This window comes from Dysidea avara, chromosome 2 (assembly GCF_963678975.1).
Source record: "Dysidea avara chromosome 2, odDysAvar1.4, whole genome shotgun sequence".
In the NCBI taxonomy this organism is placed as follows: Eukaryota; Metazoa; Porifera; class Demospongiae; order Dictyoceratida; family Dysideidae; genus Dysidea; species Dysidea avara.
Genome location: NC_089273.1, coordinates 8,010,521 through 8,026,161, shown reverse-complemented (window position 1 = coordinate 8,026,161; position 15,641 = coordinate 8,010,521). Strand labels below are relative to the sequence as shown.

General features: G+C 36.9%; 1 protein-coding gene across 1 annotated transcript in view; it reads left to right on the top strand.

Annotated features, from left to right (window-relative positions):
* LOC136246543 (uncharacterized) overlaps positions 1 to 15,641 on the top strand; it is a 96,166-nt gene that overhangs the window by 40,364 nt on the left and 40,161 nt on the right. Inside the window, exons 9-11 of the mRNA XM_066038040.1 lie at positions 6,910 to 7,140; positions 11,447 to 11,545; positions 13,853 to 14,123. Of these exons, the coding sequence (XP_065894112.1) occupies positions 6,910 to 7,140; positions 11,447 to 11,545; positions 13,853 to 14,123 (601 nt within the window). The remainder of the gene's footprint in view (positions 1 to 6,909; positions 7,141 to 11,446; positions 11,546 to 13,852; positions 14,124 to 15,641) is intronic.

Here is a 15,641-nt window from a genome sequence, read left to right as displayed (position 1 = left end):
ATTTATAATTTACTCAGTTATATTACATTGTAAGTTATTCTGTAGGGAATTCAGATACAAACAAGTCACCCTGTAGTCAGATCAGCTAGAAGAAGGTACCTAATAGAGAGTTCAGCTACAAATAAGCCATCATGTAGAGAGTTCAGCTCAAATAAATCACCCTGTAGAGAATTCAGCTACAAACAAATTGCCCTGTAGAGAGATCAGCTAGAAGAAGTTACCTTGTAGAGAGTTCAGTTACAAAGAAACAATCATGCAAAGAGTTTAGCTACAAACAAATCACCCAGTAAAAAGTTCTGCTATGAACAGATCACACTGTAGAGAGTTCACTTAGAAAAAAGTCATCCTGTAGAGAGATCAGCTAGAAGAAGTCGCCTTGTAGAGAGTTCAGTTACAAAGAAACAATCATGCAAAGAGTTTAGCTGCAAACAAATCACCCAGTAGAAAGTTCCGCTATTAACAGATCACACTGTAGAGAGTTCAGTTAGAAACAAGTCATCCTGTAGAGAGTTCAGCTAGAATAAGTTACACTGTAGAGAGTTCGGCTACAAAGAAACTACCATGTAAAGAGTTCAGCTGCAAACAAATTGCCCTGTAGAGAATTCAGCTACAAACAAATCACCCTGTAGAAAGATCAGCTAGAAGGAGTTACCTTGTAGAGAGTTCAGCTACAAACAAATCACCCTGTAGAAAGTTCAGTTACAAACAAGTCACCCTGTAGAGAGATCAGCTAGAAACAAGTCATCCTGTAGAGAGTTCAGCTAGAAGAAGTTACGTTGTACAGAGTTCAGCTACAAAGAAACTACCATGTAGAGAGTTCAGCTGCAAATAAATCGCCCTGTAGAGAGTTCAGCTACAAACAAATCACCCTGTAGAAAGATCAGCTAGAAGAAGTTACCTTGTAGAGAGTTCAGCTACAAACAAATCACCCTGTAGAAAGGTCAGCTAGAAGAGGTTACCTTGTAGAGAGTTCAGCTACAAACAAATCACCCTGTAGAGAGTTCAGCTAGAAACAAGTCACCCTGTAGAGAGATCAGCTAGAAACAAGTCATCCTGTAGAGAGTTCAGCTAGAAGAAGTTACCTTGTAGAGAGTTCAGCTACAAACAAATCACCCTGTAGACAGTTGAGCTACAAACAAGTCACCCTGTAGAGAGATCAGCTAGAAACAAGTCATCCTGTAGAGAGTTCAGCTAGAAGAAGTTACATTGTAGAGAGTTCAGCTACAAAGAAACTACCATGTAGAGAATTCAGCTACAAACAAATCACCCTGTAGAAAGGTCAGCTAGAAGAAGTTACCTTGTAGAGAGTTCAGCTACAAACAAATCACCCTGTAGAGAGTTCAGCTACAAACAAGTCACCATGTAGAGAGTTCAGCTAGAAGAAGTTATATTGTAGAGAGTTCAGCTACAAAGAAACTACCATGTAGAGAGTTCAGCTGCAAACAAATTGCCCTGTAGAGAATTCAGCTACAAACAAATTACCCTGTAAAAAGATCAGCTAGAAGAAGTTACCTTGTAGAGAGTTCAGCTACAAAGAAACCACCCTGTAGAGAGTTCAGCTACAAACAAGTCACCCTGTAGAGAGTCCAGCTAGAAACAAGTCACCCTGTAGAAAGATCAACTAGAAACAAGCCACCCGTAGAGAGTTCAGCTAGAATAAGTTACACTGTAGAGAGTTCAGCTACAAAGAAACTACCATGTAGAGAGTTCAGCTGCAAACAAATTGCCCTGTAGAGAATTCAGCTACAAACAAATCACCCTGTAGAAAGATCAGCTAGAAGAAGTTACCTTGTAGAGAGTTCAGCTACAAACAAATCACCCTGTAGAGAGTTCAGCTACAAACAAGTCACCCTGTAGAGAGATCAGCTAGAAACAAGTCATCCTATAGAGAGTTCAGCTAGAAAAAGTTACATTGTAGAGAGTTCAGCTACAAAGAAACTACCATGTAGAGAGTTTAGCTGCAAACAATTCACCCTGTAGAGAATTCAGCTACAAACAAATCACCCTGTAGAAAGATCAGCTAGAAGAAGTTACCTTGTAGAGAGTTCAGCTACAAACAAATCACCTTGTAGAGAGTTCAGCTACAAACAAGTCACCCTGTAGAGAGATCAGCTAGAAACAAGCCACCCGTAGAGAGTTTAGCTAGAAGAAGTTACATTGTAGAGAGTTCAGCAGTTTAGCTGCAAACAAATCGCCCTGTAGAGAATTCAGCTACAAACAAATCACCCTGTAGAAAGATCAGCTAGAAGAAGTTACCTTGTAGAGAGTTCAGCTACAAACAAATCACCCTGTAGAGAGTTCAGCTACAAACAAGTCACCCTGTAGAGAGATCAGCTAGAAACAAGTCATCCTATAGAGAGTTCAGCTAGAAAAAGTTACATTGTAGAGAGTTCAGCTACAAAGAAACTACCATGTAGAGAGTTTAGCTGCAAACAATTTGCCCTGTAGAGAATTCAGCTACAAACAAATCACCCTGTAGAAAGATCAGCTAGAAGAAGTTACCTTGTAGAGAGTTCAGCTACAAACAAATCACCTTGTAGAGAGTTCAGCTATAAACAAGTCACCCTGTAGAGAGATCAGCTAGAAACAAGCCACCCGTAGAGAGTTTAGCTAGAAGAAGTTACATTGTAGAGAGTTCAGCAGTTTAGCTGCAAACAAATCGCCCTGTAGAGAATTCAGCTACAAACAAATCACCCTGTAGAAAGATCAGCTAGAAGAAGTTACCTTGTAGAGAGTTCAGCTACAAACAAATCACCTTGTAGAGAGTTCAGCTACAAACAAGTCACCCTGTAGAGAGATCAGCTAGAAACAAGCCACCCATAGAGAGTTTAGCTAGAAGAAGTTACATTGTAGAGAGTTCAGCAGTTTAGCTGCAAACAAATCGCCCTGTAGAGAATTCAGCTACAAACAAATCACCCTGTAGAAAGATCAGCTAGAAGAAGTTACCTTGTAGAGAGTTCAGCTACAAACAAATCACCCTGTAGAGAGTTCAGCTACAAACAAGTTATCCGGTAGAGGGATCAGCTAGAAGGATCACCTTGCAGAGAGGTCAGCTACAAAGAAATCACCCTGCTTCATCTTTTCTTCTTCCTGTAGTAAAGAAATAAATGACAGGTTAAAAAGCCCTAAAGCCGGCCATAGGCCGGCTTTGGGGTATACAAATGCAAAAAGAAGTGAAATCTAATCCAAAACAGCCAAGCTGTAAAAAAAGAGTGCGGCCCTGAGAAAGGCTATGGTGAAAAAAGATGTGAAATCCAAGGTGGCGGCCAAGAAATGGCTGTGATGGTAGGTTAATGGTAAAAATTTTAATAACAACAATTCAGTGAATTTGGTGCCGCTTGGTCTTGGCACAAAATTCACTTGAATTGTCGTTATTAAAGTTTTTACCATTAACTTACCATCACAGCCATTTCTTGGCCGCCACCTTGGATTTCACATCTTTTTTCACCATAGCCTTTCTCAGGGCCGCACTCTTTTTTTACAGCTTGGCTGTTTTGGATTAGATAAATAATACACAAAGAACAAAGCGTTTAGAAATTTTACGATTTTTTTTCAATTACGCAAATATTTTACCCATTGCAATCAATGGCTTATACTGAAATTTTAAGCTTGCGTCATTAGGTCGGGTTTTCGCAGATCCGGTCACATGTTTAGTGGAATTTTTACTGGCTGGCTGGCTGGCTGGCTAACCGACCGACTGACTGACCGACCGACCAACCGACTGACCGACTGACTGAAACTGACTGACTGATTGACTGACTGACTGACTGATACCTTCACCAAGTGTACATATCTTGATAATGGCTAAGTCTATAGGCTTGATTTTTCACTGTTTGATGTCACTTTGGCATGACTGGTGCTTTTTGGCATACCGGAGTACATACAATGTATGCAACTGTGTCCCACTTTTTGACCCATTTGTTTTTGTTGACAGTGCAAGGTGTCAATTCACAGTAACGCCACATTATGACTTCCCTAAGTTTGATGGGAATCATCCAAATAATCATTTCATTTTGTGACTGAATGACTACATAGGTGTTTCTCCTCATTTGTAATGTGTAACGGGCTGAAAAAAGCTTAAAATGAAGCGTAATGGCCACTTTTTTTATTTCAATAATTTATATTAATTTTAGGGTGCATGTTCAGATGAAAGTACTAAACCTGGTGCCATTCTTTCTATTCTAATGTGTATGCATACTGTAGGTTCACCATTCATGATAATTTTAAAATGTAAACAAAGACGTTTAAGGTAAAATTAAGAATTTTAAGTTTGATTAGGGATCATAGAAATAAAAAGTAGTGAAACAAAGGAGGTCACCTACACCTGAAGATATACTGGTGAACATTTATTCCCTAATTCAGTCATGTCTATGGACTAAAGTAGGGATTAATGTCCACATCCAAAGGTTCAAGGCTGCCCAGATCCAGTCATGGATTTTTTCTTCTTTCTCCACCTTTTCAAACATACTTTATGCAACAACTTTAAACAGGCTGTAGGACCAGGTGTCCTACAGACCTTCAGCACTTGTGCTAGAGCCTTAATAAAAAAACAAAATAAAACTAGTACTGTAATATATCTTCAGGTGTTTATGTGCAAGTCCTTTTCACATAAAATTTGTTCTAATTATACCCTAGTACTGTATAGTAAGGATCATGGAGGTTCGGTCTTTCTTGTCCAAAAATATCTCTGAAAAAGCAGCCTTACTTTTCCTTCATAACAGCTTGGCAATAATTATTGATTAGATATAACCAATCCCATAAATGTCTTCAGAGTGACCTCAAACCCTTCCAAACTATTTTTAATGAAAATAAATTATTTTATTTAACTGAAGTTTTTACTAACTGACTGCCTGTGACTAACTGATGCGTTCAGCAAATTTCTTGGTTCGGGCCTGAAACATGCCTTTTCATCAACTGCAGCAGCTACGTACAATGTTGGCATCATGGACCTATACTTTTGTCTTCCTTTGTGTGTCTTTCTCCACAAGCACGTAGGTGTTGATTGACAGTACCACATCATCACTTCAGTGCTGTAAATTCTGTGGTGTGACTGGATTGATTACAGAGGTGCTTCTCATACTGTTCTTCATTCATAATACTTTATGACAGGTGAAACATAGCTGAAACTGAAGTGGAATGGTCATTTGTCACTTTCCATTTCAGTAATTAATAATCAGGGCATATGTTCAGTTGAAGAATTAATGTTTATAACATGTCTGGTACTGATCTTTCCTTTGATGCAACATGTTATGATTCACCAGAATGAATATTTTACAAAATACAAAAAGTTAAATAAGTGCAGAGAATAAATAGAAAATTTGCAATTAATTTTTAAGTAATTAATTAATTAAACCCTTTTGATACCGTATGTTATTCTACTACCGTACATTGAACAGCCACATTGTTTAAGGAAACATGCATTCTTTATTCCTTCACCTTGAAAAACTTACTTATTGCTTACTTTGCCCGTAGAAAATGCCTGAAAAGAACCATTCATAATATCTTAGCATGGACATCTAGGTTTCATTTCTGTCTTATTTCTGTTACAAACTTACAAAGCATTTCATTCGTAAAATCGCATTAAATATATATTTAAGCATCATGTTTGATTGTGCAACTGTATCATGATATATAATAGATCACCAGATGCAGAATTTAATGCTGAGTGTAGTAAAACTTTCCGTTGTTCAATCAGACCTACAGAAAATAATGTATGCGAAGCATTTTCAAAAGGTGTGCAACTTTTCCTTTGTCTTTTCAGTATAATTTCATTGTTGCTTTACAAGGTAGCTTAATCACTAGGGCTGTGCTTCTAGTATTATTTCATTCTCCATTGTTTATGGAGCGAAACGGTGATAGTTGTGTGTTCATACTATTGTTTGGTTGATCTGCAGGCCAGAAAGACTAATGGAAGTCAGCAAAAATGCATTAGTGCATTAGTGGGATTATACACCGTGCATTTCCTGTGGGGATATAACACTTCTTATTGTTTTAATGTAGTTTAATATCATCCACTACTCCAGCTTGTTTCAGTACTATTTATCGATGTGCTATGGTCCCTACTCTAGTTGAAATTTCCATATTTTTTTTGTGTGTATATACTTGTTAGAATAAGAATGGTGCCAGGCTTATTATTTTTGTCTGAACGTGTGCACGAACTAATGATCACTGAAATAGTGAAGTGGCCAATGTGCTTCATTTTCAACTATATTCAGGTCATTACACAGTGTTGCAAATGACGAACACTACAAGAAGATTCAACCTATGCAATCACAATGGAAATCTCAGACAATTTTTATCACACAGCATTGCTACACCTTGTGGTGTCAATGGATGCAAGAGGAGAGACACATACGTATAAATCCATTACGCAAACATTGCATGTACTGTGGTATGCAAAAGGCACCTGTAGGGCTTAAACAATGTCAAACAGTGAAACAATCAAGCCTATAATCAGGCAGTCAGTCATTAAAAATTTTAAAAAGCTGTGGCAACCCTACTGGAAGCATTTCAGTCACAGTGAAGGAACTTTTGTGCTTGGTTATACCTAACTAATGCTTCCAAGGCACCATGAAGGTGTAGTTTCTGGTCATTTATTTGTGAGAAAGTTCAAACCTCCTTGATCCTAATATACAGTACTACCATACTGTATGATATACTATTATATCATGCCTCCATATATGATATATTTGGATACAAGTGCATATTATTTTATCATTTAAAGTTTTAAATGGTTAGTTTTATGATTAGCTTGTCTCTTTGGTTTTATAGTAACAGTTTAATTCTAACCCAGCGTAAATCTTTCTTAATGCAAGCACTATCTAACACAAACTCTGTTGCATTGTAAATGATTGGTTGTATTAAATTTATGTATATACTGTATGATAGAGTTTGGGTGTTTCTTTACAGAAAGAAATGCTTCTTTAATGCTCACTTCTCCATCAATGACTACCACTACATATACTTCCATTGTTATGACCACAATTTCATCTATGGTTAGCACCACATCTGCCAAGACTAGTACCACTGTTACACGTCCTTCTTCTACTGTTGTTGATGTTACCTCTTCTGCTATGGTTGTTATATCATCTGTTATGATGACTTCCACATCTACTGCAACAGCATCACCATTGCCAACTAGTACGTACAGTAAGATTCATACACATTTTAATTGTTTAGTTTTAAATGAACATGTACAAGGAAGAATTATGAATTTTAAGTTTGATTAGGGATCATATAAGTTTTAAAAGTAGTGAAACAAGCACACCTACAGATATACCAGTGGACATTAATTTTAATCCCTAATTCTGTTTGTACCCATGACTGAATTAAGGATTAAATGTCCACTTGCACATATATCTGCAGGTGTCAGCAACCTTCTTTCTACTTTACATGTTTATGATCCCAAAAATTCCCTTAAATTTTTTTAAACTCTGTTTGTTCACTTTGTAACATAATTAAGACTGGTGAACAAGCACATACCGCATCAAATGAAACCATGGTGCAAGACTTGATGTTTACATCTGAACACGTGTCCCAACAACTAACTATTGAAAAAGTGAAGTGACCATCATGGTATGCTTTCAGCTTTCCTAATATGTGACCGAAATTTGGAAAATCAACCATATGGGTGCATTTGACACTTAAAATATTTAATGACCAAATAACAAGCTTTATAGTGCAATTCTACTTGTTATTGATTGTAAACCATTCTCAATACCTTAAAATTACTAGACAATTACAGAAATGTTGTTATAACTGTGCTCTGCTCATAACAGTAACTCACTAAACATGAAAAGTCTAATTATTTCACATACATCCATACTGTATGGGTGATTTTCCAAAATTTGGTCACATGTACAGCATTACAAACAAAGGACATTGCCTCTGCAATTAATCCAGTCATTACAGAAAATACAGACAATTTCCATTGTAAATGTATACTGGGAAGCCTTTGCACACTGCCATGAATCGACAACTTGCACTGTCAGTGGGACACAAAGAAGGACAGAGGTAAGTTTATAATGTGTACACTGCACATACTGCAGTATGACAAAAGGCACCTGTCGGGCTGCAGTGATGTCAAACAATGATAAAATCACACCCATATCCTTTGCCATTTTCAAGTTATGCTTGTCTGAATGCATCAGGCAGACAGGCAGGCAGACAGTTAGTTAGCCAGCCGGTAGAAAACTGTGGTATATTCTGAAGCAACTTTTTGGAGGCATTTTTGGTCATTTTGAAGATACTTTTCTTCTTGATTTTACCTAACCAATACTGCCAGGATGTGATAAAGACTTCAGTATTTTTTGAAATGGTGCAAACTTCATTACAATAAGTACTGTACTTTTGTACTGTATGATGATATATTTAAAACTATTTTAAAGTGATCCAAGTGATAAAATAGTGCAACAAGAGGAGGTGGTATTACAGCATAATTTGTGAGAAAATCTCTACATTGGCATGTCGTAACAATTGTGACCCAGTCTGGGAAAACCAGTCTTATCGCCCATGTCAGTAGATTCGATTTTTCACCCAGAACACAAAGCTACACAAATAAACTATCTAATTCCACAACCTAAATCAGCTAGACTTGAGTGGTCCGGTTTTGCCAGCTTTTCCCAAGCCCAGTGGCGATCTGTACATGCGGTGTGGGGCCTTAACGGAGCTATGGTCAGCCTGGGGATGGCTGTATGTGGCTGTACAACTCTGTGGTGTTGAATAAGTACATCTGCTGTGAATTTCCTTTCATTTTAGCCAATTTTGAGACCTCAGTGGCTCAAAACTTAACCTAATTCATCCCTACACCTTCCTTTTCAATTTTTGAATACCATCTTGCCCGCCTTCCAGGCCCCCCACCTCCCACCCCTTTTTGAGCTCACCTGATACAGTCAACCTCGGTTTAAAAACTATCTAAAATGGCGGGAAACTTAGTTGTTGGCTACTTGCACAGTGGATGCTCTGGAAGGTAAGGAATTGGTGTAAAACGTGTGAAAATTTGGTAAATATAGCTTCAACCATTGGTGAGCTACAACACACCAAATCCTTAAAACCAGCATTTCTCAATACTTTTAAATAGGAGATAAGACCAGTTTTCCTAGACTGGGTCACAATTATTATTATGATAATGCTGAAGTAGGGATTTTCCTACCAAGTAACATACATTGTAATAACATCATTCATCTCTTGTTTCATAACATTTTATCACTTCAATCTCTACTTCATGTTTACAATAGTAATGCTGGTTTCTGTTGTTATTGTTGTAGCATATAGGTATTGATATAAATGTATATGTGTGACTGTTCTATTAGAATATAATACAAATATGCTCTATAAATCTCATAGTGCCACGCTCAACTCCTATAATAGAGACCACGTTATGAGGGGATACAGCTTTTCACCGAGATTTTTTTGAGGACTGCACCTTTTTCAGATCTTGGCTGTTTTGGTATAGATACAGCTGTACTGAATCAAACAGTATGGTAGTACTGTTTAAGTAGGAATCCCCCGAAATGACGTGCGCCAGCAAAAACATCGCCCATTAAAAACTAACTTAGAAACTTCTTATGCAACAAAAATCACCTTTACGGAATAATCCATCTATATAGCATCAAATGTAGCATTAAAAACAAGAAAACACTTACTGGCGGCCTGATATAGAATTCTTTTTAAATCATCAAAACTCGAAATTTTGTCTCACTGCCTCACTCACTCACTCACTCACTCACTGACCACAGTCACAAGCCTAGATCCCAAACAAAGTAGTGCATGGTCACCATTTTACAACACAATAACAAACTCACCGGTGGGATGTGCCTTTTGAGATTCCGACGAGCGTACGCCCTGTGCGCCTTGTTTTTTCTTTTATCTTCAGTCAGGCTGCTTGTCTTCTTCTTCATCCAACGAAACCATATCGAGACATTAATTTTCCATATCAGCACTTTCTTTAAACTGCATAATAGACGCCACACTAAATTATTTAAGGTGCTTAGACTACGCTACTGTACAGAGGGGGTACCGATACTCCACGATAGGTCTCAACATCACACCTATTCTTTATTCTACCGTACATATTACCGATCTATCGATCGAGACCACGATGACCACTCCCCTTTTGTACTAGCTGTATTTGTGACCACACACCTTCAAGTTGGTTGGCTAATTCGAGCTCGGGTTCGAGATTCTCTTATCTAATATTATCTATATAAATCAATCGAAACAACACCCCTTTTTTGGGCAAGCACACATCTTTGCAAGCTGACTCGAGATACTCTAATACAGTAGTTACCCTAATAGAACAGTCACATGCTTATAGCTAGCTGTATGCTTTATCAAAAAAACTAAATCTAGTAAATTAAAAATTATAAATTTAAAAATGAAGTAGGAATCCAAACGATAAAAAGTAGTGAAACAAGAGAAGAACAATGGTAGCTATTACAGCATAGCTCGGTAGGAAATTCCTACTTTGGCATTGAATGCAAAATAATGGCTATATCATGCCAAAGTAGGGATTTCCCACTGAGCTATACTGTAATAGCTACCATTGTTCATCTCTTGTTTCACTACTTTTTAGTGCTAGGATTCCTACTTCATTTTTAAATTTATAATTTTTAGTATACTAGTTATAAATAGAAGAAAGTGTAATGGGCTTCTTTCCATTAGTTAATCTTGTTTACAAGCAGTTTTCAAGGCACTAGGCCTGAGCTAGTTATGCTTTTGAACAATGCTCTAAAATTTCCCCTACTACTGTATGCTACAATTTGCCCAGTTGGGTCCCATTATGTGCCAAATATGTAGAAATTCATCTTGAATGCTCTATTAGATTATTTAATGCATCTTTGAACATTCTATTAGAATATTTCAACTTGCAGTGGTTAATCTATTAGAGTATATCAATCTTTAACTACTCTACCCTTTACAAGTAGCCTATCCCATTATACATTATGCAGAGTTTCAGCTATTTTGATAACCAATGTACAAAAATTGTGCCTATTATTATAGAATTATGCTCAATATATATTGCCTACCTATTGTGCCAAAAAATATGTTTGCACAATCGGTACAAACTTACAAGACACTTCAGTGAGTTGTAGTCTACATTATTGCTTTGAAACATAATACCGTACCTGTAATATTGGGAGTGCATTATAGATAGTAACATCCGTACTGAATTAGAGGGGGGTGTAATGAGCTTTGTTTCTACTACATTTCTGGTTAACAAGCAGCTATCAAGATACAACAACAAAATAATTAGTTAGACTTTGAAGAAAATAGCTAGACTGTGTTGTGGGACCCAAGTGCAGCAAGAGCTACGCATACTCTTGAGGGCTACTAAATTTTACAGAATCCTGTGTTTTGAAGTCTAACTAATTTACAGTAGATTTCAACTTGTTGTTGTTCAATTTATTGTAACAAAAATGACACAGCTGTACATCTCCCATTGTAGATGCAGTATGCAGATCAGAAAATGATACAACATGGCGAATAGAGTGGCCAACTGTACCTGTAGGATCTTTGGCTACTCAAAATTGTCCTGAATCATCTGGTGAGAGATATAAATATACATATGTGACTGGATCTGGGATAACCGGTCTTATTGTCCATGTCAACAAATTTGATTTTTCACCTAGAACACAAAGCTATATGAATAAACTATCTAATTTCACAATCAAAATCAGCTATACTTGAGTGTTCTGCTTTTGCTGGCTGCTTTTCATACATTGATAAAAGCAAAGAACAACATGCTGGAAATAAGTAGAAGGTTGGAAAAATGGGCACCAAGGAATGGCAACTTAGCCCACTGTGTTTGAAAAAGAGATTGAGATACTCTAATATGACAGTCATGCATAGTGTTAGGACAACATGTTATGCTCATAGAAATGGTGACTAAAGATCGAGATACTTTACTAAAGCAGTCACTACTGTATGTACGAAATATTCTAACAGAGCAGTCACACATGATTGTAAGCTTGAGATACTGCAATTAATTTTATTTGTGCTCAGCAAATAAGAAAACGTTTGAGCAAAATAGGTTTGAAAAATTTGCTGAAGAGAAATACTGGTGGAAAAAAAAGCTAAATTGGCTCATCCCTAGCTACACTGTATATTTCAACTCGGTCTCTTTTTAAAACTTTTTTTTATATTTACTGTATAGAAAACACTGTTATTGTGAATGTATGTAGAAGTAATGTAATTGCTCGACTACAGCGTATATAAACCTAACATGAGCAAAATACAATTTACAATGTCAATGTCAATGATCTCTTGTGACTTACAATTGAGACTCCTGTGGTGCTCAATTGAGACCAACTGAAACACACTATCAAAACTTACATGTGGTATGAGTACTAGTGTTATGATCTGAAACTTTACTTTAGTAACTACAATCATATGTTTAGCCATTTCAAAGGCTGTAGACAAATACCAAACCACATCAAAGGCTTTAATTTAAAAATAACTTTAAAAGTACATCTTGTCTAGCTGTAAAAATGTGCTCTTTTGGTGTATCTTTAGCCCTTAGGCTCCATGCAAGCAAACATACATGGACAATACACGTTCAACTATATAATAAGAATTTTCTTATACTTGAAAACGATTATATTTTTGGGAGTACTGATGATAATTCCATCATATGTGACTGGGCCTGCGAAAATAGGGTATGTGGGCACATAAAAATTGCCTACTTTTCATACTTTGGTGTGTCATAACTTTGTATTCCATTGTTGTTTGGCCATTAAGTTTTCAGCATTTATGAAACCTTTAGTTGGCTTTAGACTAAAGGTTACAGGATAAAAATATTCTATTCCAGTGCTGAGATATGAGATGTTGTGTGGAGAGGTGTAGTTTGTGCCCACATGCCCTATTTTCGTAGGCCCGGTCGCATATATAAATTTAAACAGTTTAACCTTTTCGTACCCTCTAGACACTTTATTGACTGTTTGCCTGAATTTTCCAGGAAAATGGGTAATATTTTTTTTAGTACAGTAAACTTCAAAGTAAGTGTAGTGTGTCTTTACTAGAGGTGTACCGATAATCGGATCGGCTGCAATATCGGCCACCGATATGGTATTTTTTACCAATATCGGTATCGGTACAGAACAGCAGAAGGACTGATATCGCTACCGATATTTATACAGTAGCAATACTTTGTACATTAACGGATATATGCATTGGTTTTCTACGTTATCTATGTGACTCATTAGTGCCAGTGGCTTATTGTTCACTCTGCAACAAACGCTACACTACAAGAAACCATATGAATACGTGTGATTCTAGTGTTTGTTGCTGGAAAGCTTATCACAGTCTTTACAAATGAAGTAGTTATAAAGTACCTTTGTAATAAAAGAAGGGTCACAGGATAACCAAGGAAACTTGCTGTACCAGCTTTCTCACAAGCTTTTAGAATGCGGAGTAATACAGAAATATTCATTTAAGGCTTCATGGGAGTATACATAAAAATGTTTGTGGATGCCTAATTGTCTGGATTGCACAGTAGAAGCCCAAGCTGTATACCAGCACAGGCAGAGTATAGCAATGAATACATGCACATGTTGTTGTAGGGTAGGTAAATGTACACTTTCATTTACTTAAAATATTAATGCAAGTATTGGATCGACTATCAGTTATCGGCTTCTTTTGGTTGCATCAATATCGGGTATCGGTACATGCTAAAAACCCATATCGGTACACCTCTAGTCTTTACTATTGTAAAAGTATGTACATACTGTATGTATGTGATATGTCACTGGTGAAATTCCATAGCATAGCACAGAAGTTCCTCAATGATTCTAATGTAATACCTACTAAATTTGTTTCACTATAGTACTGTATGTATACACCTGTAAATTTGTAGGATTAGCCTCAAGGACATGTTTACAAGACAACTGGTGGGATGACAACATTAATGTAACCCAATGTAACAGCGAAGAGTTGTTATCGCTAAATAATCGATCTAGCAACCTGGAAGATCTCATAAGGAATAATAACAATACTATAGACCCCAATGTGTTGAGTGAAGTACAAGCTATTAGTGAGGAGTTAGCAATATTAACTGATACTCCAGACAGACCTCTAGTACCAAATGATCTTAACACCTCAAATAGTGTACTAAATGATTTGATAAGGTATGTATAATCGTACAGTATGGAAGATTTTACATACATTACTATTGTGTATACAGTACAGGCCTGTATGGTACTGCTCAAACTCATTGTTGCGTTTGTACATATGTGCACCACTCGTCATTTGCATATCGCATGTGTGCATTCACCACTCAAGACTAAATTGCAAGTTTCAAGTGAAATAATGTTCTACTCTCAGTGACAAATATAACATTTTGCAGTTGACCCATCATACCGAAGAGTCAGGATGTTAAGCGCATGTATCTATTAAGCGCATATTATTTGTTAAGCGCATGCACATTTCTTGAAATTAACCATGGAGGATAAGCGCACACAGCAAAAATACGATGATAGAGCTACACACAGCAAGAAATGGCAAGAGAAACTGAAAGTACTGAAAAATTAATGTCTCCTCAAATGCTTACGCCTCCCTTGAGGTCTCTCTTCGCTATGTATACAGCAAATCAGCCATCTGGATAGTAATCATCTCATTCATCACGAAGGATTTCACCCAGAAATGGAGTCAAATATCCTTACATACTGGCGTAGTGACCGGCACAAGTTATTAACTACTGTATTACAATGTAGTGATTCCGAGTTACACTCACATTAATTGTTTATTGGCATATGTGCCTAACAGATAGTATGATCTTTACAAAAAGCTTTCTCCAAAAATTATAAGCACATGCGCTTAACAACCCAACTTTACGGCAATGTCCTATCATTTGTAGTTTTGAATGGACACGATAGAGCATGGCAGGACACTTCATGATTATAAACATGATTGTTAACAGTGAATTGGCATAGTCTGTATATGGGAACATTAGTCACTGTGTTATTGTGGGCTATATGGCTGCTGCTAATTGGTTAAGTACATTCATTGTCACCCCCGTTGGGTTGTAGCAATGTAAATCTCCTAGCAACCAAAAAACAGATATGATTATCACTTTAGCAGTCAGAACCACAACCCAATAGGTAATCTAGGCTCCTTTGATGGCTAGGACATTACGTCTGACCAAACTTCATTGTGATCTGACATTAATGCTATTTGTGAGGCAAATATCCATTGTCTGACCTTTATATTTGTCTCTGATTCTCATAACAAAAGCTCACAAGCTGTTATTATTGTCATGCACTTGTGCTGCACTGAAAACATTTGGCATATAATTGTTATGTTAACACTTCAATCACCACATGTTCTGGCGTTAGTAGTGAACACTATAGGATTATAGGTAATACATATCACTACAATTTGACACTTAGTTTATGTCGTTTTCTAGCACTGGCATTAGAGAGCATTCTATCATGAATTTAATCATTCCTGACAGATTACTCATGAGTAGAACTCTCACCAGCAAAATTAGCTCATGATTAGGTGCGATACAAGCACTGCTTCACTTGCCAATCACCTGGGTCTACTTGTGACTCAATAGAACAGTTCAAGCATGTGAGACGTTACATTGAGCAGTACTGTAAAAGTGTAATATTTCAGCTATTGTTAAAGGTTTGTTTATGTAGCAT